The sequence below is a fragment of the Martes martes genome (genome assembly GCF_963455335.1).
Source record: "Martes martes genome assembly, chromosome: 16".
Taxonomy (NCBI): Eukaryota; Metazoa; Chordata; class Mammalia; order Carnivora; family Mustelidae; genus Martes; species Martes martes.
This window is the reverse complement of record NC_137904.1, coordinates 30,219,073-30,244,275: the sequence shown is the minus strand read 5'-3', so window position 1 is coordinate 30,244,275 and position 25,203 is coordinate 30,219,073. Positions and strand designations below refer to the sequence as shown.

General features: G+C 34.7%; 1 protein-coding gene across 6 annotated transcripts in view; it reads right to left on the bottom strand.

Moving 5' to 3' along the window:
• BCAS3 (BCAS3 microtubule associated cell migration factor) overlaps positions 1–25,203 on the bottom strand; it is a 581,171-nt gene that overhangs the window by 310,210 nt on the left and 245,758 nt on the right. For 4 of the 6 annotated variants that reach the window (XM_080825315.1, XM_080825314.1, XM_080825316.1 and 1 more), the window contains exon 16: positions 13,606–13,756. In XM_080825315.1, coding sequence (XP_080681441.1) covers positions 13,606–13,756 — 151 coding nt within the window. Of the gene's footprint in view, positions 1–663; positions 709–13,605; positions 13,757–25,203 lie in introns of all 6 variants that reach the window. The other 2 variants (XM_080825313.1, XM_080825317.1) reach the window with 1 other exon arrangement.

The following is a 25,203-nucleotide window of genomic DNA, read 5'->3' as shown; positions in this document are numbered from 1 at the left end:
CTAAGACTGATAAAATTGTATTTTATGCAATGTAATGTAAGAACTTATTAAATAAATAAGTTACAGTGAGTAGGTGCCAATAACTCAAAATAATAAATTATTTAGGAGCTTTTATGTGAATCACAAATTTCCTTATTATGTGGATCCTTAAATACCTAAACTTCTAAATAAATAAAGAACAAAAAAGAACGTCAAAACAGAACTAACTCTATTCCTTTGGTACCAAATAAAATGCAATAAAATTTATAGGGTATTTTTAGTAGACCTTAAATATATTTATATTTCAAAATAAATCATATCTTTGAATGTTCAGCACAATGTGTAGGGAGCTTCTCTCACTATCATACTCGAAGCTTTAAACTTGGGTGTTAGCCTTGTCTTCTAACATATGCTAACATTATGAGAGGATCCTTCTAATTTCTTATTTTTAAATACTAATCTGTGATTTTTTTAATAGACACTTCAAGAAATGAAGTGAAACCAAAAAGCCTGCTCTTGTAAAGCTTAAATATCAACATTCATGTCCCATTCAACAAATTATTCAGTAATTTGGTGCATCTATCTGTGATCAGGCCATGCAACTGAAAACAAAAGTACAAAACAGAGTTACTTTCTGAGAGTACAGCAAATGAATTAGGCATGCGGGACTGAACTGGGACTCACCATGGAGCTTTTATGGAAAAACACCCCGCTCCAAACAGATAAGGCCTTCATGGAAAAGGGGGGAAAATGCACAAAAAATTAGAGGAAAACTCATTTCACATTAACAAATACATGTATATCATACGGTTATAGAGTATGGATAAAATAACTGGAAAAATTAGTAATCATTTGCTATTCTGCCGCAGATACTAATGAGTCTGATATAACCAATAAACAGATTGACGTGAAATAACAAGTCCCTTAATTTTCATAGGATTAGCGATTTCAAAATGGTCTCTTTCACCCCCTTTTCTGGAGTACCCCTGTAGGGTTTCTAAAGTAAAATAAAATAAACTTCATTTCAGAGGCACTTAAAACAAAGTACAGGTTAAATGGAATAATCAGATGGAGAGGAGAAAGGAGTGGGATCAGTAGCAACAGATGTGTGGTTGTAGAACACAAAATGTTTAAAATCAGCTAGAGAGAATGCAATAAAAAATCTGATAAGCATTATTCGCTCTTCATTGGTTGCAGCCTCAGGGCCACAGACAGAAAGCATGTCTTTTCCAAGCTACTCATTTAAAGTACATTGAACTGGGCATTGTTGGCCAAAGGAACAAACACTAAATAAAAGTAGTATGATTTATTTCCATGTAGGGTCACATTCCAGAAAATCAGCATTTCTCTTAATAATGATAGAGGTTGGCTTCTTCCACCTGGCCTGCTTTGGGCTAGGTTGGAATACCAGAAATGACAGCCACAATTGCTTATTTTAAATATAACTGGGGATGTAAAGTCAGACTTCATGGTTTCATGTATTTCTTACTAATATTCTGTTCACAACCATTTCAGACATGCTACGCATATTTGCACACAAAGAAGATGGGCTGATTTAATCATATACAAAATCAAATGTTGCTATAGCATCTGACATGTGGAAGTGAGACACGGATTGAGAAGGAAAGCACACTGGCAAAACCTGGATATTTTCTTCTTCAACTTTGGGGCTAAAAACACCTCAAAAATAAAAATTCCTGCTAATTGATTAGCATTCATCTGCCAGTAGATTGAGCTTCACAAACAGAAACTTAGGGTAAAAGGTTTTCACAACACTGAGCACAATTCTGAGGACTGATGCACAAAAGAAACAAAGGAGGGAACAGAGAGGGAAGAGATACTAACTAGAGAAGAGCGAGCTGGAAGAATTGAGAGATTGAAGACAAAAGCAAAGAAACCTCAAAAATGGTGTCAATGCAAAGCAAGGAAATCTCTCTTATAGTTAATATGACCACAACCAAAGATAGGATGTTGTTTTTCACGTTAAAACAGAGGATGTTCAAATTTTCTTAATCATGACCCACAGAGATACATTTTAAGGTGCAAGCTGGTATATACATGAATACACATAAATTGAAACAATAATTTAATGAAGGTGGTTTTTTCTGTCATCAACCTTACTCTTTTCTATTTCAATGTATTATAAACATTAATGCTGGGATTTTGTTACAATGAAGATCATGCATATTCTGGCGGAGTAGGTCTGAGTGGGGCCTGAGATTCCATATTTCTAACAAGCTCCTAACTCATATCAAAGGTGCTTGTTTGCAGAAACAACAGCAAAACTGCATTTTATTTTATTCTATTTCATTAATGACAAAAAAGTTAGTCACAATCACCTTATCTTATTTCATGATTCACAAATTATATCGGAAACAAAGTGCTACCAGAGCTCACAATGCACTCTGATGAACCCTAATTTAAATAACTGAGACCACGCGAAGACTCCAATCTCAATAACATGGTAATGCTGTGAAGAAAGGATCAGAAAATGGAAGCTCCCATACGTTTCCATATGCCCACAAATGCTTCGGAAATAAAGAGGTTACTGTCGCCATACAGTATCCAACTTCCTTTAAGTTTCTTCATTAGGCAGGGCACACGATACAGTCCAATAGTTCAAATGATTCTGACACAGGAGCTGACCATCTGGAACATCTAGACATGAGTGGCTCTTCAGTGTATATTATGTCAACACTGAGCAGTCTGCCATCTCATTCTGAATACCAGACTACAGCTTATTTGTTGTAAAACATTTGAAAGTTTTATCTTCATCCTTTATGCCTTTAAGGCTTCTCTACTGACCCCCCAAAACCAACTAAACAAAAATGAAACAAAACCTTCACGTTTCTACATTTCAAAAGGCCAGCTGATGTTCCCTACCTATAGTGCCAGTAAATACCCTTTTTCTAGGTTAAGGTTTCCTTATGTATCAAAAGGAAACATGTATTTGCCAAACAAATTAAACACAAGCTTTAAAAAAAATCTCCTAGATTTTCCTTTCTAGGCAATGGCAGTGTACGTTATCAACGAAAGATTTCAACAGCCATTTCCTTCCCCACAATCCTAAAACGCACGGTTAACTCTCCAGACACTGTAGTAAACAGGCCTGTATTAAGTAGCAGCCTTGTCAGATTTAAAGACAATAATATAGGTCTCACTGTTCACAACATAACCCGATTTTGGGAGTTAAAACTAACCCTTCTTCAATCAAATAAGGATCAACTGGCTAACACAGCTCAGGGAGAAAACAGAGAGCTGGGAGAAACTGAATGAGGACCCTCTCTAGTAGAGGCTTGGCATGTTCCCAATTTTCACTTACCCACTTCTTAGCCACCCCTGCAAACTGGACCTCTGCCACATACATGTAAAAGAAGAGCCACAAACTCCAAAGAATCAGAGTGGCTGACATAATTACGGACTTCGTATGGGTAGTGTCAGCTGTTCCTTTGAAATGTGCCTGCTTCATCTTTCCTCAGTAGCGAAAGAATGAAAATATAAAGTCACAAAGGACAGGCCCATGATCCAGCTGTCTTCACCTATGACTTCCCCTCCCCCTTTAAAATCCCACAGTTGTAGCTTTACATGAGGATAGTTAGGAGGAGGAAGACAGTATGTGAGTGGGAGTGTACGTTGAATTAAAATGGTCTGTATTAACATATGCAACTCCAATTATGATGTTCAGATATCAAGAATTTCTGTGTTTTTCTAAATACTATTAAGTTTCAGCCAGTTTAACAAGCTTGCCATACAAAACCTATTCACTCTGCCACAATTATATCCTTCTCGAGCTGAATTCTGATTGAAAAACAACAGGACTGGCCAAGAGATTAAAAATCCAGAAATATTTTTTATAGACTTATTTATAGTACAACGTGAAACTACTTGACCATTAGTTCTCAACAGGTTTCTTCTGGAGATTCTCAGAAGACAAGAAGGAATTATGCTTCATATCATAACAGTAATGCCATGTAAGTTTTTAAATGCTGATTCATTTTGTTGAATGCCACATAATACCACAAAAGCTTTGCTTTTACTAGCTGAAAGGAAGGCAAACATGAAGATTTTTTTTAAATGCAAGGGGAAAGTAAAATTAGATTTGATTTTGAGTGTGCTAAAGTCTTCTATAACCTGAACCTAGTGGTAAAAGGTATAAATGATAAGGTTCAATCATCTTTAGAGTTAAGAAAAACTAGCTGGAGTCAAAGAGAAAAATTCTATGAACATACTCTGAAAGTCTTATTTTTTAACTGATTATTTCTAATGAGAATTCAGACATTATCATTTAACTGACATCAGAATGAGCCTATACTTACTATGAACAACTATATATCAACAAACTGGACAATCTAGCTGAAAAGGAAAAAATTCTTAGAAACACAACTTACCAAGACTGAATAACAAAGAAATAGAAAATCTAAATAGACCAATTATTAGTAGGGAGATTGAATCAGTAATCAAAAATCTCCCACTGAAGATAAAACGAAGGACAAGATAGCTTCACTGGCTTCATTGTAAAAATTTAACCAAACTTTGAAGAATTAACACCAACCCTTAAACTCTTCCAAAAATTCTTGGGGCGCCTGGGTGGCTCAGTCATTAAGCATCTGCCTTGGCTCAGTTTATGATCCCAGGATCCTGGGATCCAGCCCTGCACTGGGTTCCTTACTCAACAGGAAACCTGCTTCTTCCTCTCCCTCTCCCCCTGCTTGTGTTCCCTCTCTCCTTGTGTCTCTCTCTGTCAAACAAATGAAAAAATCTTAAAAAACAAACAAACAAACTCTTCCAAAAAATCTGAGGATAGAACACTCCCAAACTCATTTTGTGAGGCTAGCATAGTCCTGATACCAAAACCAGAAAATGACACCACTAAAACTACAGGCCAATATCCCTAATGAATATAAGATGGAAAAATTCTCAAGAAAGCACTAGCAAACCAAAGTCAGTAGCACATTAGAAAGGATCATTCACAATGATTAAGTGAGATTCATCCTGGGGATGCAAGGATGGCTCAACATAACACAAAGCAATCAGTCTGATACATTACATTAGTAAAATGAAAAAAAATCATCTGATAATCTGACACAGGAGAAGGATTTGATAAAATTCAACATCTATTCATGATTAAAAACTCCTAAGAAATTAGGCATATAAGGAATGTATCTCAACACACTAAAGACAAGCACATCATACTCAATGGTGAAAGGCTGAAAGTTTTTCCTCTAAGATCAGGAATAGGACAATGGCACCCACTCTTACCACTCTTTCAATATAGTACTGGAAGTCCTAGCTAGAGCAATCAGGGAAGAAAAAGAAATAAAAGATATCAGAGTTGGAAAGAAAATAAGTAAACCATCTCTGTTTGTAAATGACATAACTTTATTTATAGAAAATCCTAAAGACTCAACCAAATAACTGTTAGATCTAAACAATGAATTCAGTAAAGTTACATGTTATAAAATTAGCATACAAAAATCAGTAGTGTTTCTACACACTAAGAACAAATTTTCTGAAAAAGAAACAAATGAATCAATCCCATTTACAATAGCATCAAAAACAACAAAACACTTAGGAATAAATATAACTAACAAGATGAAAGATCTCTACTCTGAAAACTACAAGACACTGATCAATGAACTCAAAGAAGTGCACAAATAAATGGAAAGGGATCCTGTGGTCGTGGACTACAAGGATTAATGTTAAAATGTCAATACTGGGGCACCTGGGTGGCTCAGTGGATTAAAGCCTCTGCCTTCAGCTCAGGTCATAATCTCGGGTCCTGGGACCAAGCCCTGCATTGGGCTCTCTGCTGAGCAGGGAGCTTGTTTCCCCACCTCTCTCTGCCTGCCTCTCTGCCTACTTGTGATCTCTCTCTGTCAAATAAATAAATAAAATTTTTTTAAAAAAGACTTGCCTTAAAAGAATAAAATAAAATGTCAATACTACCCAAAAGCTATCTATAGATTCGATGCAATCCCTATCAAGATTCCAATGGCATTTTTTACAGAAGTAGAAAAAAAATTCCCTAAAATTTATATGGAATCACAAAAGACCCCAAATAGCCAAAGAAATCCTAAGAAAGAAGAACACAAGCAAGAGGCATTATATTTCCTGATTTCAAGTTATACTATAAAGCTACAGTCTTCAAAACAGTATGGAATTGGCATATAAAAAACAGACGAATGGAAAAGAATCGTGAGTGTACATGGTCCTCTAATATTTGACAAGGGAACCAAGAATACTCAATGGAAAAAAGTCTCTTCAATAAATGTTACTAGGATAACTGGATATTCATATGTAACAAATGAAACTGGCCCTATATCTTACACCACTCACCAAATTAACTCAAGATAGATCAAAAACTTAAATGTCAGGCCTGAAGCCATGAAACTCCTAGAAGGAAATACAGGAACAAAACCTCCTTGACATGTCTTAGTAATAATTTTAAAAATATGACACCTAAAATACAAGCAACAAAATTAAAAATAAATTAAAAGCTTCTGCACAGCAAAAGAAACCATCAACAAAGTGAAAAAACAACCTACAGAATGGGAAAAAACATTCACAAACCATCTATCTGTTAAGGGGTTAATATCCAAGATATATAAAGAACCACATGCACTCAAAGGCAAAAAAACAAATTTAAAAACGGGCAAATGACTTGAATAAACATTTTCCCAAATAAGATATACAAAAGGCCAACAGGTTCATGAAAAGGTGCTCAACATCAGTAGTGATTAGGGAGATGCAAATTAAAAGCACAATGATACCACCTCATACCTGTTGTTAGCACGGCCATCATCAAAAAGACAAGAGATAACAATGCGGCCATGGATATGGAGAAAAGGAAATCCTTGTGCATTGTTGGTGGGACTATAAACTGGTGCTGCCGCTATGGAAAATAGTAAGGAGGATTCTCAAAAAATTAAAAATAGAACTACCCTGTGATCCAGCAATTCCACTTCTGGGAACCTACCCAAAAGAAATAAAAAGACAAACACAAAAAGATATGCGCACTGATGTTCATAGCCTTATTTTCCATAGCCAGGACATGGAAACAACCTGAGTGTCCACTGATGGACGATGGATAAAAATGTGATACACATACACACACACACATACACACACGCAGTGGAATATTATCCAGCCATGAAAAATGAAGAAATCCAATCATTTGAAAGGATATGGAAAGACCTTAAAGGCAATATGCTAAGTGAAAAACATTAAAGAAAGACAAATACTCTATGATCTTATTTATATGTGGAACAAACAAACTCATAGAAAAAGAGACCACACATGTTACCAGATGCACAGAGTGGAAGAAGGGGGAACTGGAGGAAGGTATCAAAAGGTATGCACTTCCAGTTATAGGATAAATAAGGACTAGAGATGTGATGTACAACATGATGACTACAGCTAACCCTGCTGTATGAAATATAGGAAGTTGTAAAGACAGTAAACCCTAAGAGTTCTCATAGCAAGGAAAAGTGTTTTCCTTTTTTCTTTTCATCTTTCTTTTCTTTTTATTGTATCCATAGAAGATGGATATTAGCTGAACTACTGTGGTAATCACTCCACAACATATGCAAACCAAACCATCACGCTATACACTTTAAACTTATATAAAATATATGTCAATTATTTATCAATAAAACTGAAAAATGAATAAGCCCATATAAATATTAAATGTACTAACCACCAAAAAATAGAGGAAATGCTATATAATACAATGTGTAAAATTGTAAAGTGAAACCATATTCTCTACCAATATATTCTAGGAATTTTAATGACTCTGCTACGTTTTGTGGACCCCCATAAGCAGCTACTGAAATGGACATACAATTCCCACATGCATATGAGCAAATTGGTCCTTGTATCATTTTTTTCGAGTGTTACTTTTAAATTTTCATTCATTTAATTTTAATCACTCCCTACTAAAGAGTAGCACTGCTGGCTCTCAAATTAGTGATTTGTAGGGAAAACTGGAGCTGAAACAGACAGCTACACTACCTAATTTGAGAAATACTCAACATGCAAATTTAAATTACAAACTCAAGATTTTCATTAGAAAAACATTAGATAATGTTCAAATTCTGCCAGATGTCACAGAAAAGAGACTAGAGTAGCACAGACTTTCAAATTTCTATAGAAAGTTACACCTGCTGATTTTTAATAGTAGGCTTTGTTCAAAAACTACAAAATCCAAGTATTTATGGCAAAGTGGAACAAACATATGTAAGTAAACATATGCAAAGCATAGGTGGACTTTAAGTACTCTAATGATGGAGTACAAAATTGTAAACCCAAACTATGGTAAGTATATATTGTACATGCAGATCTATCCATAACCATCCTAATGAAAATACACTGTCCATTATTTTATACCTGGGACCAAAGATTTATAGCTTAGCTATCCAAAACTAACACCTACATGAGACAGGGCTGGAAAGTGGAGAATTATGATCCACTACTCTACCTGGTGAGTCTTTCTCCAAATCCTTCCTGTTTAATTCTCGGAGCTTCCCCTATAAGATTTGAGGCTCTGGCCAAACTGTGTAGATAAGTCAAGGAAGACCTAACTGAATTAGAAAAAGACGGAATAGACCTTTCTTCAAGGTCTACTATATCCCAATGTCATTTACTTACTTAGCAAGCTCCATTCCAAATTTGGTCTACAAATTTCAAGTAGAGGTAATCAAATAAATGCAATGAAATGTTTCAATTTCTAAATAAGAAAAATCACCTATGTTTTCCTAATGAAGCTCTTATTCAGCACTAGCCAAGGACAGTGAATAAGGCTTAGAAATTAGGTAATTAGGCCTGGTGGGAACTTATGTAATGTGTACAGCTGAAAGAACATAATCCATACATATAAACTTGTATTCTTCACATGAAGAAGCTTACATAGGACACACTGGTAATAGGTACCAGAACCAAATGAGAAGTCAGGGCATCAGATTGCTACATCAATAACCTTCCCCTATATGACCTAACTTATTTCTACTGAGTTGTGCCCAAGTTCCTAATACCCACTTCAAATTGCTCCCAAAGAAATGAATAAGTATAAAGATGGGGAGAGGGAAAAGGAACAGAAGCTGCTCCATTTAAGAAAAAGGAAACTTATGAAAGACAAAAAATCATCTCATTACTTCACTAAAAATGGTCAGTTAAGAGCAAGGAAGTGACTTCATTACCAATGTCTGCATTTTCATTCCCAAGAAATCACTCTGATCTTTTCAAAATTTACTGCTCTCTGTGCCTTAACAATGAGGTATATATATTAATAACTTTAGATTTAATGTACATAAAATTTAAGCATACTGATGAAAAATTATCTACTTAGTAAAATTTTACATAGGAAGCATTCAAAAAAATTTTTATCACTTACTTGATTCATTAACTCAGCCAAACATCTATCAAATGCTGCTTAATAAATCCCTACTATAAATACTTAACACTCCAAAATAATGCAATTCCTTAGCACCCAGTTTCACTTTACTAGATGAGACCTACTCTTATTTACATATCATAAAAATATGAAGGAGATCTTTCCAATCCTCCAGTCTTAGACTGGAAGAAACTGGATTCTGTTTAAATGAGTGTTGAATCAAATGATTTCTAGCACTTCTTTTGGCTTCAGCAGTGTATACTGTAGTCAGGTTAAGCAACAGCTGTTGCCAAAATAGGCCTTATTTCCTCCAAGTGCTGCTTCAAGGTACAGAACATGAAGGTGAAAATACATCTGTCTTTTGCCATTTGTAGTCCTACTGGCCTTGTGCATGTCTTGGAGTAAGACAGATGGTCCCTGACACTGCACAGGCTTCCAGGGATATATATTTCCAAAAATAAGAAGGCAGATGTGAAATATGGTAAGCACACGTTTTATCCCCTCAAGGTTTGAACTGAGGCTTCCATCTCAATTTGCATATTTAAATATAGGATCCTAGGCAATCCTTAGAAATCTCTGTGCTAGAAATACAACTTTTTATGCTTATTTTGCCTTTATGCCAAATATCTAGGACACGGAATAAATAAATGCTGATCTAACTGAGGTAGGTATATAATTTTATTAGATACATTATCAGGTATGTTGGAAGTTGTCACAGAATTTACACATCTATAAATGAGTCAGCTCTGTGTTGTATTTCTACATAATCCATGTCAAATACTCCTTGTTAATTTTTTTTTAAATGCTAGCAAAGGCATGGCATAGAAGCAAAGTTAGAGTTAAACCGGAATTTCCAGAACAAAAAGAGACCTGGAATATGAAAAGCCTATTCGCTCATTAGTCTAGTGACCTTAATATGGCAATCAAAATTCTCAGTAAATACAATGAAATTTAATGAAAATAATGCAAATTACCTGACTGCAGATTGAGAATTGGTCATCGTAAAAAAAATTTTAATAAAAATGAAATAAATATAGCCTTTAAAATCTAATGAGATGAAATCTAATGACATGAAATGTATGGGATTTGGTTCAAATCTCAGCATATATCAAAAACAAAAATTAAGGGAATATATTATATTCTCATGAAACAAACATTACTTTTCGTAAGGCAAAATACATGTATTTCCATGAAAATGATCCAATTTAAGATAAACCACAAACTGTATTCTCAAAATTCTATAATCAAACGTTGGGGTGACTTAGAGTAAAAGAATTATAAGGAAGGTCCCCTATAGCAATTTCTGGATACAATCAACGAACCCTTCAGAAAGTGGCTGAGGGGTACGAAGCCTTATAATCTAGCAATAGCCAACTATAAGTTACAAATACTATTATCAAAGTATTTATAGGTCACTATGATCTGTGTTAATAGGAAGCGAGAGAAAGAACAGAATAGAATAGAATAGAATAGAATAGGAAGAATAGGGAGGAATGGGGAAAAAAGAATTATAGGTGAAGGGGGAAAAGAGTAGGTGGGGTAATTTGTGGTGCACTAAAGGCTCTGGCACGAATAGAGAATTCATTAAAGACAACAACTACAATTAAAAAACCTAACAGTGAGTTTTAAAATCTCTTCTTTTGATACCTATACTATGGTTTTAGAAGAGGATATCCTTGTCTTTAGAATTTATATATTGAAATTTGTAGGAAAAATGGTTACTAAGTCTACATATTACTTTGAAACAATTTAAGAAAAATGGGGGGGGGTGTGTGTCTGTACACAAGTGGGCAGAATGAGCAAATGTGAATGATAAGGCAAAAAGGATAGACTGTTAACATTTGGGAAATCTGAGTATATAGGAATTCCTTTTACTTGTCTTGTAACTTTTTTTGTAAACCTCAATCTATGTGAAGATTTTAAAAATTACAAACCAAGTATTCATTATGGGACAAATATTATTCTCTTTAAACACTTCAGTATAGGACATGCTAAAAAGAATTCAAAAACTCAGCAAAAACAAAAAGATTTGAGAATTGAGATAAATGGCCAAGAGAACAATGTGGTATTTTGAACTAATATTAATTTCAAAGTATGTAACTCAAATTCATATAATTGATTCCATTAATAAGTAACTACTAAATTGTCTATAAGGGGGCATAATATACATACTCTAGAAATCAAGGAATTGAGACTTTTTAAAAAGACAAGGAAACACAGAATTTATCTAAGTTCATAAAGTATGCAGCAGAAGGAGACACCAAATGATTACTAGTTCCTGCCCATCTAAGGCCAGAGAGAGCAGCAAGAGACAGTGTGAAAGACTAAATGAGAGACTATGTTTTCATAGTGGAAAATTTCAAATATATACAAAAGTAGACTTAGTTTCCACTCCTCCCCACAAATAAATTGAATTAAATTCTAGTATCATAGGATTTCATATAGAGAACTTCAATCACTATCTTAGATAGATAGACATATCTATATATATGGAAACGCTTATTTGAATAAGCTTATATATATATATGGAAAAGCTTATTTGAAAAAGAAAGCGAATTCTTTGCATTATAAAAACAGCATAGCTCTTAAGTTTTAAAAACAACAAACACCAGAAACAAAGCTAGAATTAAATTCAAGAAGAACAATTTTGAGTATTCTTTGACTGAGATTCAGAAAACACACATAAAAACTCATAAGTACTTTGCAGGAATTGTACAATCCTCAGTTGAATAAAAAGGTATAATTACATACTGATTTCTATGAGTAAAAAAAAATTATGATTCAAGATTTATCCAATTTTTATTTGATTCTGCATCCCAAAGAGTAACATCATACAAGGAAAAAATGAGCTAATTGTAAATATAAGTTCATAACATCTTTCTTACTCATGGCTACGCTTACTTATTTTAAAATAAAGAAACTAAGAGGAAAGGGAAGTCAAAATTCTACTTAAATTACTTAACATAAAGAGTTAAAAATCTGAAACCAATTTAAAAAGAAAGGAATACAGGCCAAATGATCTATATCATAACATGTCCGATTTGGGGCCTAGGTTTGCTCTATTTTCCCTTCCACCCAACCCTTAACATGCAACAAACTCAGTTTTATTTTTGCATTCAGCAGTAAGATCATATTTGTATACAAATACCACTCCACTACATAAAGGGTCCATTTCTGTGCCATGGTGAAATCTGGAGCTCCAAAGCCTTATCCCTGAGAATGAGTATTTCTCCTCACAAAAGTGACTTCTACAAACACTTTACCACCCAGCACAAAAATATTAAGACCTTTTCATATAACAGCCAAGTAATTTACTCTATTCCTTTTGTTGGAAAGACCCTGAAGACTGCTTGAAGCCAGGATTGGGTTTTCTCTGGACTACATGAATACAAAATTTAAAACAGTTGTTTCATTTCAAATTAGGTTAAATCTCAGGATTGCTTATTGATGATATAGGTAATTTGCCTATAGACATATATTTTCTGGTACAAAATGGAATTTCAGAGTCATCACACAATTGATTATCTAATGATATCTTAGATATCACACTTTACTTTCAGGAACCCAAAGAAGTGATAGTTTTATATTCACAGCCAATAGTAATTAAAATTTTTTAACACCTAAAATAAGCACAGACACATAAAGTGAGTCATTAAATATCTCTGAGGATGTTAATGACCAATCATGAGTAAAGCCCAAATCTTAGGACTCTGGCTTTTGAAAACTACTCATAACATCATATTGAACTGACACTAATGACAGATTATTATATGTAAATTATACCATAATACAAGTGATTTCTTATGTATTAGAAACACAGTTGTCATCTGAAGTTCCTTCCTTAGTGTTTGGACCAGTTAAAATTTGGGAATCATTATAAACCCGGATCATAATGGATTTTGTCCACAAAAGCAAGAAACTGACACTACTTCCAGACAAAACCAAGAGGCAGCAAGTAAGTGTAAGCCTGAGGAGGTGGGTCTGGTTTTTATTAGCCAATACTAGTTTTCACAATTTGTCACTGCTTTGTTTTTGCTACAGATGTATATGTACATGGTTGTATTCAGGTATGTTTGTGCATGCTCTATACTTTGTACTTAATCTGCTGCCATTAAAGTTTCATGTGGACTGGAAATAAAGAGCGTAATTAAACCACCCAAAGGAAATGTACATTTTATTTTCATGTATTCAATCCTCTGAAACAGCTATTTTAAAAAGTATCAAGCCTAAGGTCTTACCCTGTTCGTTTGGTGATGGTCCCCAATGTCATTGGCTGCTTGATTTGTGCAAGAGGCATCAGTACCATCAAGCTGGGGAGAGGAGAGAGCCGGGGGTTGCCAGGATTGTTGTTGGCAAAATTATTGTAGGAGTCTTGGCTGTTTAGTTTCCCTATAAAAAGAAAAACAAAGAAAAGCATCACCAAGGGACATCTCCTTCTCTGATGGGGTTTGCACTCACCCCACTAATCATTTAAGAACGTTATCAAAGGCAGAACTGATTCCAAAAGAATCATGGTTATATGGATAGGAAAAAATAAATAAATAAAGGATACTGGTAACACCAAGTGTGGCTTATTATAAACAGAGACTTTAGTCTTTGTAGGGAGAGGAAAGGAAGATACAGAATTGGATAGATGTTAAATGGTTATACAAATAATCAGTATAAAATTTAATTATAATTTTTTGGTGTTATGAAGAAATATAGGATCGCAAAAGAAAACACAACAGGAAGATGTAAAAGTAATCTAAAGAAGGTATGGAGCATTTCTCTGAACAGGTTTGAGAGTAAATGGGTATAATACTCCAGCCACAGCAGCCTGTGAAGCCTGGGAGGGTGAAAGAAACGTGAGTCATATGAGTATCCAAAGGCAGTACGGATGAGACTAACAAAAGTCATAGGCAAAAACATTACCTTCTTCTTAATATCTACCACATCGCACCATAAAATTTAAAATCATCAAATCAACATTTCCCTTTATTTTATGCTGGGCATTAATATTAAAAAAAGAGTAATTATGGCTCACTAATAACCAGGAAAAACAAATTCATATGTGAAATAAAATCTGATCCACAAAGGGAATAATTGCTCTCAGCTCACCGGGAAGCTAAATTTCTCCTATGTACTTATCTTTTCTCCCTCTCCATGGTTTTGTATGTTCCAGACTGTCCTATAAATGAAATCACAGAGTATGGAGCTTATTGGGTCCAGTTTCTTTCACATGCCAATAAGCATCTGAGATTCATCTACTTTATATTTTCCTGAAAGTATCAAGGGATCTTTCCTTTTTATTCTTGCATATGATCCTATTATATGGAACTAGTTCATTTGTTTATCTTGTCACTGGTAAAAGGACATCTGTTTCCAGCTTTTGGCTATTACAAATAAAAGTACTGTAAACATTTATGTACAGGTTTTGTATGAATACAAATTTCCTTTTTTGATAAATCATCTGGAAATGGAATTGCTGGTCATATAGTAAATGAATGTTTGCATAGGTATCATAATTGAGACCGCATTCTCACCAGTGAAGTATGGTAATTCCAGATCTTCCATATCCTCACCATCATTTGGTATTGTTACTCTTTTTATTTTAGCTATTCTGGCTTTTATTTGGATTTCGCTAATGCACAATAATGTTTAGCACTTTTTTTGTTCATACATTTATTTGTCATCCATATTTCTTTTTTGATAAAGTGCTCAAATCTTTTGCCCATTTTAAGAACTGTGTTAATATTTTTTGTTGAGCTATAATTCATATATTGTGAAAGTCACTCTTCTAAAGTATACAATTCTGTGTTTAGTATATAGAGTAGCACAACCATGGCCACTATCAAATTTCAGAACATTTTTATCACCCAAAAGAAAGCCCATACCCATTAGCAATTCCTCCTCCTTTGGTCCACCCCTCAGCCTTAGACAACCAGAATCTCCTTTCTGTTTCTATGGATTTGCCTATTCTGGATACTTCAGAAATGGGATCATACAATGCGGCCTTTTGTGACTGCTTCTTTAATTTGGTATCTTTTCAAGGTTCATCCATATTGTGCCATATATCAGTTCATTCTTTTTTTATAACCAAATAGCATTTCATTGCATGGATATACCACATTTTATTTATCCCTTTATCAGTTCATGAATGAGTTGTTTCCACTTTTAGGCTATTATGACTAATGTGTCTATGAACATAATAAAGTGCACAGGTTTTTTATGGAGACATGTGTTTTCAGTTTTCTTGGTTATGTATACCTAGGAATGGAATTGTTAGGTCTATATTTAACATTGTGAGGAACTGCCAATCTGTCGCTGTACCAACGTATGAGGTCTCCAGCTTCTCCACATCTTCAACAGTACTTGCTACTGTCTCTTTTATTTTAGCCATCCTAGTAGGTATGAAGTGGCATCTCATTGTAAGTTTTGATTTGCACTTCCTTAACTACTAAGGATGTTAATTAAGCATCTTTCTCATGTGCATTTTGGTAATTTGTTAATCTTCCTTGGAGAAATGTCAATCCAAAACATTTGCCCATTTAAAAATTGGATTGTCTTTTCATTGTTCAATCATAAATGTTAATCATATTCTCTGGACACAAGTTCCTTGTCAAATATATGATTTACAAATATTTTTCTCCCATTCCATGTGTTATCTTCTCACTTTCTTCATGGTCTGCTTTGAAGCATGAAAGTTTTTAATTTTCACAGAGTCTACGGTATCTATTTATTCTTCAGTTGCTTTTGCTTTTGTTCTCAGATCTAAGAACTCATTGCCAAATGCAGGGACACAAAGATTTATGCCTATGTTTTGTTCTAAGAGTTTTTTATTCTTATCTCTGACATTTAGGTCTCTGATCCATTTTGAATTAATTGTTATAAATGGTATGAGGCAGGGGCGCCTGGGTGGCTCAGTCATTACATGTCTGCCTTCGGCTCAGGTCATGATACCAGGATTCCGGGACTGAAGCCCACATTGGGTTCCCTGCTCAGCAGAAAGCCTGCTTCTCCCTCTCCTACTCCCCCTGCTTGTGTTCCCTCTCTCGCTGTGTGTCTCCCTGTAAAATAAATAAATAAAATCTTTTAAAAAATAATAAATGGTGTGAGGTAGGGGTTCACTGTCATTTTTTTTGAATGTTGGATATCCACTCGTTCCAGCACCATCTGTTGAAAAGACTATCCCTTCCCACCTCAATGGATTTTCCTGGCATCCTTGTTGAAAATCAAATGGCTACAAATATAAGGAATTATTTATAGATTTCACTCTCACATTTTGAAAGTTCTTTATATATTCTGGACATAAGCCTTTTGGAAGATATAAAATTTTCAAATATTTTCTATCACCCTGTAACTTGTCTTCTCATTCTTTTACAGATCTTCAACAAGCAAAAGATTTTTTTCCCCATAAAGTCCACTTCATGAATTTGTTTCACATATGCGGTGTTGAACTGATAAACTATCGGCCTAACCCCAGGTCAAAAAATTCAATCTAAAAATTTTTAAGTTTTATGTTTTTATTTATATATATATTTATATACATATTTATATTTATGTGATTTACATTATATGATACAGTTAATTTCCTGTAAGGTATGAGATATGATTTTTTATGTATCAATGAAATGAAATGAAACAAATGAAAGCTAATAAAACAAGAATCTCCAAAGCTTAAGTGAATGAAGTTTATCACAACTTTACAAGTAGGGGCTTAGGATTTTTTTTCTATTTATTTTTCTAATCAGTGCCCTCAAAATATAACTGATAATGTCTATTATCCCAGTATTATGATACCTGAAAGCCTGAGGCAAGGCAGGATCCATAATCTCTGTAATTCTTTCTATTTAACTGATATGTTGGCCAAATGACAAATTTTGAGCTAAATTTTGTTAAGCAGAAGTGTGAGACCAATTTTTCTTAACACAAATAGAAACCACATACAGTCCCTGAAAAAAAAAAAAAAAGAGAAGAGAGAGAGAGAGAGAGACACCAGCATATCAAAACAGAATATACTATATTCTGGAATAGAAGCACCCACTTGGGCATTTGGTATTTCTGTATTATTCGGTGTCACCACCTTGTGGCCTACAGCTACAAAATTCAAGTAAGTTACAAATCTCACAGAGAGTAGGGTATGAAATATAAAGGCAGAAATTGTTATTACATTGTCAAAGTCCTCTTCAGATAAAAGCCACACGGAATTAGAAATTTTAGGTGATTTTGCTTGTTCTTCTGAATTTTCCATGTTTTGAATCTTGGGAATTAGATTTCTAAATAACTTATAACTTCTAAAATAGACATTACACAAAGATCTGCCCAAATACAGACAGACTACTACAGATAGTACTTCAATTTTAAAAAATTCTGAGAACCCCTGTTCAGTCACCTTTTCCAAGGAAGAATAATGATTGTGAAGCATCTTTTTAACAGTAAATTATGGGTTTTCAGAGGGACTAAAGATAGGAAAAGAATAGGGAAAAATCATATTGAATTTCTTTTCTGTTTAGAGATAGCCAGTGGTTTGATGCCCTTCTTCAAGGGGTCATTATATCCAATAAAATTTGCTGCTTCCACCTATAACTTGTCATTCTCTGCAAAAATGCCAGCTAGGATTTTGATTGGGATTGCAATGAGTCTGCAGATCAGCTAAGGAACTACTGCCATCTTAACAGTATTATGTCTTCCAAGCCAAGAACTTGAGATGACTTTTCATTGATGTAGGTATTCTTCCATTTCTTTGCACATTAGTTTGTAGATTTCTGGGTACAAGTTTTATACATCTTTGGTTAAATTTATTCCTATTTTTTACGTGACTTGTAAAAAGAATTTTCTTAATTGTATTTTTCAGATTGTTCATTGCCAATGTAGAGAAATACAATTAATTTTTGTACATTGATCTTGTATATCCTATAACTTTGCTGAACTTGCTTATCTCAGGTTTTTTTGTGGATTCCTTATGATTTTCTATGTACATGATCATGTCATCCCCAAAGAAGAAAGTTTTGCTTCTTCCTTTCCAATCCAGATGACTTCCATTTCTTTTACTGCCTAAAAGCCCTGGTTACAACTGCCAGTACAATATTGAATAGAAGTGGAAAGGGTGATTCACTTTGAGTTAATTTTTGTATATGGACTGAGGTATGAGTTGAGGTTCATTGCTTTAAAATTGGACATCCACTTGTTTCTTCACCATTAAAAAGACAGTCCTTTCTCTACTGAATTGCCTTTTCATCTTTGTCAAAAATCAACTGACCATATCTGCATGGATCTAATTCTAGATTTTGTTCCATTGATCCATGTGTCTATTCTTTCACCAATACCACATTTTCTTTATAAATGTAAATCTAGAGTGATTCTTAATAATTCATGCACTTACACAGAAACTTTATAGAAAAATTTCCACACTCTCCATGTTATAATAATGACTCCCGTGTTTATAATTCAACAACTCTTCCATACAGAAAACACCTGATTGACCCAATGTTATTTGCAAATCATTATTCTTGACTTCTTATAAAAGTCACCTGCCCCGGTTCTGTGGTTAACAATAAATATGGTATTTTATAAATAACAGCAACAGTAAACACACACTTTATTTTTTACTAATTTGAATTAAGGAGACAAATTCATATACACATTAAAAGAAAAACAATACCTGCCAAAAGATCCTGATGAATATCTTATTTCTAAATGACATCCCAAAAGACATTAACTTTTTTTCTCCTTTTTAACTTTTTATTTATATTCCTATTAGTTAACATATAGTGTAATATTAGTTTCAGGTATACAATATAATGATTCAGTATTTTCACACATTACCTGGTGCTCATCACAAGTGCCCCCCTTAATACCCACCATCTATTTAACCATCCCTTCACACCCTCTCTCTGGTAACCATCAGTTTATCCTCTACAGTTAAAAATCTGTTTCTTAATTTGCCTCTTTCTCTCTTTTCTTTTCCTTTTGCTCATTTGTTTTGTTTCTTAAATTCCACATATGAATGGAATCATATGATATTTGCCTTTCTCTGACTGACTTATTTTGTTTAGCAAAATATTCTCTTGCACCATGCATGTGGCTGCAAAGACAAGAGTGCATTCTTTTTTTGTGGCTGATTAATATTCCATTGTATATATATCACATCTTTTATTATTATTTTATTATGTTCAGTTAGCCAGCATATAGTACCATCATTAGTTTCTGATGTAGTATTCAATGATTCATCTTCTTTATGCATTTATCAATTGATGGACACAGGCTGTCTCCATAATTTGGCTATTACAGATAATGCTGCTATAAACATAAGAGTGCATGTATCCCTTTGAATTAGTATTTTTGTATTCTTTGGGTAAATACCTAGTAGTACTATTACTGGATTGTAGGGTGGTTCTATTTTTAGCTTTTTGAGAAACCTCCATACTGTCTTCCAGAGTGGCTGCATCAGTTTGCATTCTCACCAAGAGTGCAAGAGGATTCCCCCCTTTTTCCACATCCTCAACAATACGTGTTGTCTCCTGTGGTATTGATTTTAGCCATTCTAACAAGTGTGATGTGATATCTCATTGTAGTTCTGATGTGTATTTCCCTGATGATAAGTGATACTGACCATCTTTTCATGTGTCTGTTGTCCTACTTATTGTTTGGAAAAATATCTATTCATGTATTCTGACCCTTTTTAAATGGATTATTTGGTTTTTGGGTGCTGGGTTTCATAAGTCCTTTATAAATTTTGGATACTAACCCTTTATCATATTATGTCATTTGCAAATATCTTCTCCCATTCCAGATGTTGCCTTTTAGTTTTGCTGTTTCCTCGGCTGTGCAGAAGCTTTTTATTTTGATGTAGTTCTAATAGTTCATTTCTGCTTTTGTTTCCCTCACCTCAAGAGACATATCTAGAAAGAAGCTGCTACAGCTGATGTCAAAGAAGTTACTCCCCATGTCTCTGAAAGACATTCACATTTAAAAATCATGGATTCAGTACAGAGGGAGAACCACCACGCTGTAGCTAATGGTAGTTTCAGAGTTAGTAGAAAGTTAAGAAGCTCTTTTAAAAAAATTATTACAAGATGAAGGTATCTTCAGAGTTAGCATAATGGCTTAACCAAATGTGACTTGTTTGGGGGAACACAAATCTATAGGATAAGCAAGTTAAACACTTGATATCTCTTCAGCAAAATAAGATAAGAAATGCCCACAAGTACTTATGTCTCTCTCTCCCCAATTTCCAAATCAGAATTCACATTAAAGTTAACTGAAGTAACCCACACCTACTGCAGGGATAATAAAAGGGAACATTCATAATATACATAAGATGCTTTAAGCCATTTAATAAATTACCTAATAATATCTACCCTTACACAGCACAGGACCTTATAGGTAATATGAAAAGTGGAATCCCATAGAGGAATAACAAAAAAACATTTTTATAGTTAAATCATTCAAAGTGATTTATTATGACACTCTTTAAACCACTGTAGATGTAAATAGATCCAAGATTCACCATTAGACAACTATAGTAATACTAATTTGATTCTGAAATCAGACTGCAGCACTAAAATGTCACAAGCTAGTGAAATTCAAGGACTGTTTATAAAACACACATTTCACAACTAGTAACCAAATACTTGTTGAATAACGTAGCCCAAGATTACCTGCTGGGAAGACTGCATTTCTTGTTAGCAGGAAGCTTACAGTCTAATGTGCATGAAACAGGAATAATTTAAATGCTAACTGCCCAGTACTAAAAGATAAGTACAAATGGGATCAACTATTTGGAGAAGAGATCATGGAGCAGATGGGACATAACCTAGACTTTAAAAGATGCACAAAATACGGATATGAGCAGAAGAGAAGAAATATTCTGAGCATGAAGGATAACATAAATAGCAGAGAGTGTAAGGGGATGCCACATTTGTGAAACAATAGTAAGGAATCTCTAACTAGAGGAGACGATTATAATGGAAAGCAGTAAGAAGATAAAATGATTTCAGTTTTAAAAGAACTTTTTAATTGAGTCAGAGGAGCAGGAACTTAGGTAAATTCTTTAGCAAGGGAACAGTACAGATTCTGAGATCATTGAACTTTATGGATAGGATGAGTGGTCTAGAAAAATGAAGCCATTCACTGAGAAGCTCCAAATCTTGTAATTTAGTTAGCCATCATTCAAAACACTTCACTGGCCCACCAGGATGAAGGGCAACTTCCAAAGAAAATACAAGGTACTTCAGACCTTTCCCTCTCAGACCCCTACTGTACTGTCAAGCAATACCCAAGTTTGCAGGCATTTACTCTTGGTGTCTGTGTTTATGAAGGAGCCTCTGACACCCAGCCCATCTCCAAGAGTAGCGTTAGTTGGGTAGATTTATGTACACAGAGGGGTATCATCTGTCTCATATTTTATAGGACATAGCAAGCAATTTATAAAAATAGCTTTAATAAAAGAATAAATGGCTTAACAAAACTCTCAAGGGAGACAAGGTTCAGGAAGGTGAATTCAGAGAGAGCTAACTCTGGTAATCTTCAGTAGGCTCATTTCAGCCAAGAGGTGGGAAAGTCAGGTGAAAAGGGATAAGTAAAGTAAATGCTGATAGGAGATGATCAAGAGAACGGATACAGAACACAGATTTAAGAACTTTGGGGGCCGAAATGAAGACATTCTTTTGATGTCTGTATACATCAAAATGAGATACTGTACCAAACAAAGGTTTCATCAACATTCATTTTTTCAATTGACATTTTTTGAGCCTTATCAGTATGAGGCCCTGTTCTAGTCCTGGATGAGTAAGTCCAAGGGCCTCCTAAAGAGTTCATAACATAATGAGACAGAAAGTACATAAGCAAAAAAATTATGATGGGAAAAAAACATGCTAACAAAGATAGTTGCAAAATGTCTCAGGAACAAAAAAAAGGGGGGGGGACCTTTTCATAATTGTTTTTAAAGGGATAACTTAGAAGATAGGTATACAAAGTTTAAGCACAGAGGAAGAAACCTGCATCTTTACACTGTTAGTTTTCAAGTAGAAAATAAAGGATAAGATGAAAGATGTGTGAACAATACATCAGCAGTTAGTAAAATAAGGAAACCGGATTGGACAAGAAATGTCATTAGCTGACACATAATGATCTACATGTAAAAAGTACACAATAAAAGACACCAAATTTAAAAATGAAAATTCGTATGCAATAAATTACACTCAAAAATTATAATGACCCTAGGAGCACCTGGGTGGCCCAGTCAGTTAAGCATCTGTCTTCGGCTCAGGTGATGATCTCAAGGTCCTGGGATCGAGTCCCGCCTGCTCAGCAGGGAGCCTGCTCCCCGCTTCCCTGCTCCCTTTGCTTGTATGTGAGCTCCTTCTCTCTAATAAATAAATAAAATCCTCAATAAAAAAATTATAGTGATCCTCTCCTCCCCTTTTCAAGTGTTCAAAGTCTTTGGTTAAAAATAATTTTTCACAACAAGATGGAATCGGGAGAGAGACAAACCATAAGAGACTCAATGTCACAAAACAAACTGAGGCTTGCTGGGGCGTGGGGGGATAGGGACAGGGTGGCTGGGTTATGGACATTGGGGAGGGTATGTGCTATGGTGAGTGCCATGAAATGTGTAAGCCTGATGATTCACAGACCTGAAGCCTTGGGGCAAATAATACATTTAATAAAAATTAAAAAAATTTTTTTTCACTATCCCTTGTGTTATTCATTTTCTTTGAAAAAGCAGCTAGAACTAACAAACCTCAAGATTTATCCTACAGGAAAACTGGAGACTCTTCCAGACTAGGGGCAGTGTCTTACTGATTGTTGACAGCTCAAAAGTTTACCAAATGAATGGGAGAAATATATTTTTTCCCATGTCCAGGAAGCACAGGAAAATAGAGCCCTATGCTCTATAGAAAAAAATAATTTTGGAGGGGACACAAAATACTTCAGAAGATAGCCAGATGCTGGAATCCATGGCTTTAGCTATTCTGCTTAGTCTCATGTTGACTAAGCAGAAGCCTAGATTTGATAACTTTTTGAACAGATCTTTAGACACTTTCTTACGGTTACATCAAGCCTAAATTTCCAAGCCAGGATTTTTCATTAGATCCAAAGCCTCTTAATATAATGAAGTTCAGCAGGAAGAGACTTGTAGTATCCCAAGTCTTGGATGAGGATTAAGTCTGTCCCTCTATTTTATCCTTCAGTTTCCCTTTGGACAGAGAGAGATAGTAGCACTTTTTCTTTGCTCCAGCTCTCATGCATATACAGGATAGTAACAGCAAAATTAAAAATGTCCAAGATCAATGAAGAGTCACTACATAAATGCTAAATGTCATCTACACTAACCATTCTTTACTACACTTTTCTCTTAATTGTATAAGTACAATGAAAATAGCAGAGGTTGTTTAATTGGAGTTTTAGTAGTGAGCTTCATAAAACCTTAAAATACACATAATATTTCCACACACCATTACACTTTTGAATTCCAGCTGGGACAAGACCTGTAAGTGACAAATGCCATGAGAATGGATATTCTCACAGTATTTCTGGCACATCCAAACAGAGGAAGTCCCAAAAATCTCATGAGAAAATAAGCCTTTCTAAGACTCTCATCCCAGTTTTTTGGGCTTACTCTATACAGATAAACTTCTATAAGCCTTAGGCTTTTGGGTCTTTATCCAAATCCACAAGAGCTTTGATCCTTTAGAGGTTTACCAGTCCCCAAGATAGACAGAGTTCTCCTGGGAGAAAAAAATCCCAAGTTCCAACAAAATGGTTTCTCAATAAATTAAAGCAGGAATTCTACGTGGGAATAGAAAATCATTTAAAAATCAGAATTGATAAAACATCCCTTGATGCTTAAAGCTATGATATTTTGTTCGTATTTTCAGTTGTTCATTTGTTTAATTATTATTGTTTTTATTGTTAGAATACAAAGCACTAAACTAGAACAGTTCCCACTGGGGTTTAAACACTGATTTTCTGTGTTTACTTGAACAAGTTTGCATTTTTGAAAAAGGAGTCATGAAAACAACCTCATGTGCTCTTTTTTTTTTCTTCTACCTTTTGCTAGAAGAATAGTTGCAGGTACCTTATACTGAGGAACTCTCCATCCCCATACTAACACATGTAGTACCACTGTGCATCAAGTTGACTTTGTATAACCTGTTTACTAGAAGTTTTGCTAACTTCAAAATGCCATCTTATCATTTAGGCATTGTCTCCAAGTATGTTTTCCCAGACATTCTACACTATAAAAACACAGAGGAAAAATGGATTAAGTTGAGGATAAAAGTAAAGAGACAAAATAACAATGGGCTTTGTTGCTGCACTAAAGGAACAGCTTGTCAGGTCAGCTTTGCAGAGAGGAATATTCCCAAACCAGTCATCATTAATGGACTCACTTCCACAGGAAAAAAAAAAAAAAAGACAGAGTCTGAAAACTCCGGACAAAAGAAATCCCTGCAGACAAAGTAAAAACAAATTAAAAGACCCATTATAAAACACAGATGCTACAAGGAAAATAAACTTTGCAAGATTTACTGGGCTTTGACAAACGTGAACATTTGTGGAAAAGACATCAGCAACAACTCCCAGGTAATGTGGCTGCAAAGCTAGCCTCCTTTCTGTTTTATCTTTACCCTCTCCGCAGAAGCTGCCAGGTTGGTATTCTTAGCTTCTGAATGCAGTGATGTGAGAATATGTGAATGTGGCAAAGGGCCAGCTTCAAGAAGTTTCTGAAGGCAGCAAGATCCTGAAAGTGTTGGCCATTTAGATTACGCTAAATATTAAAGTTAATATCAGTATTTCTGTGAGCGCATACATTTCTTCTTAAAAACAATCAAGGAAGAAAAGACATAAATGCA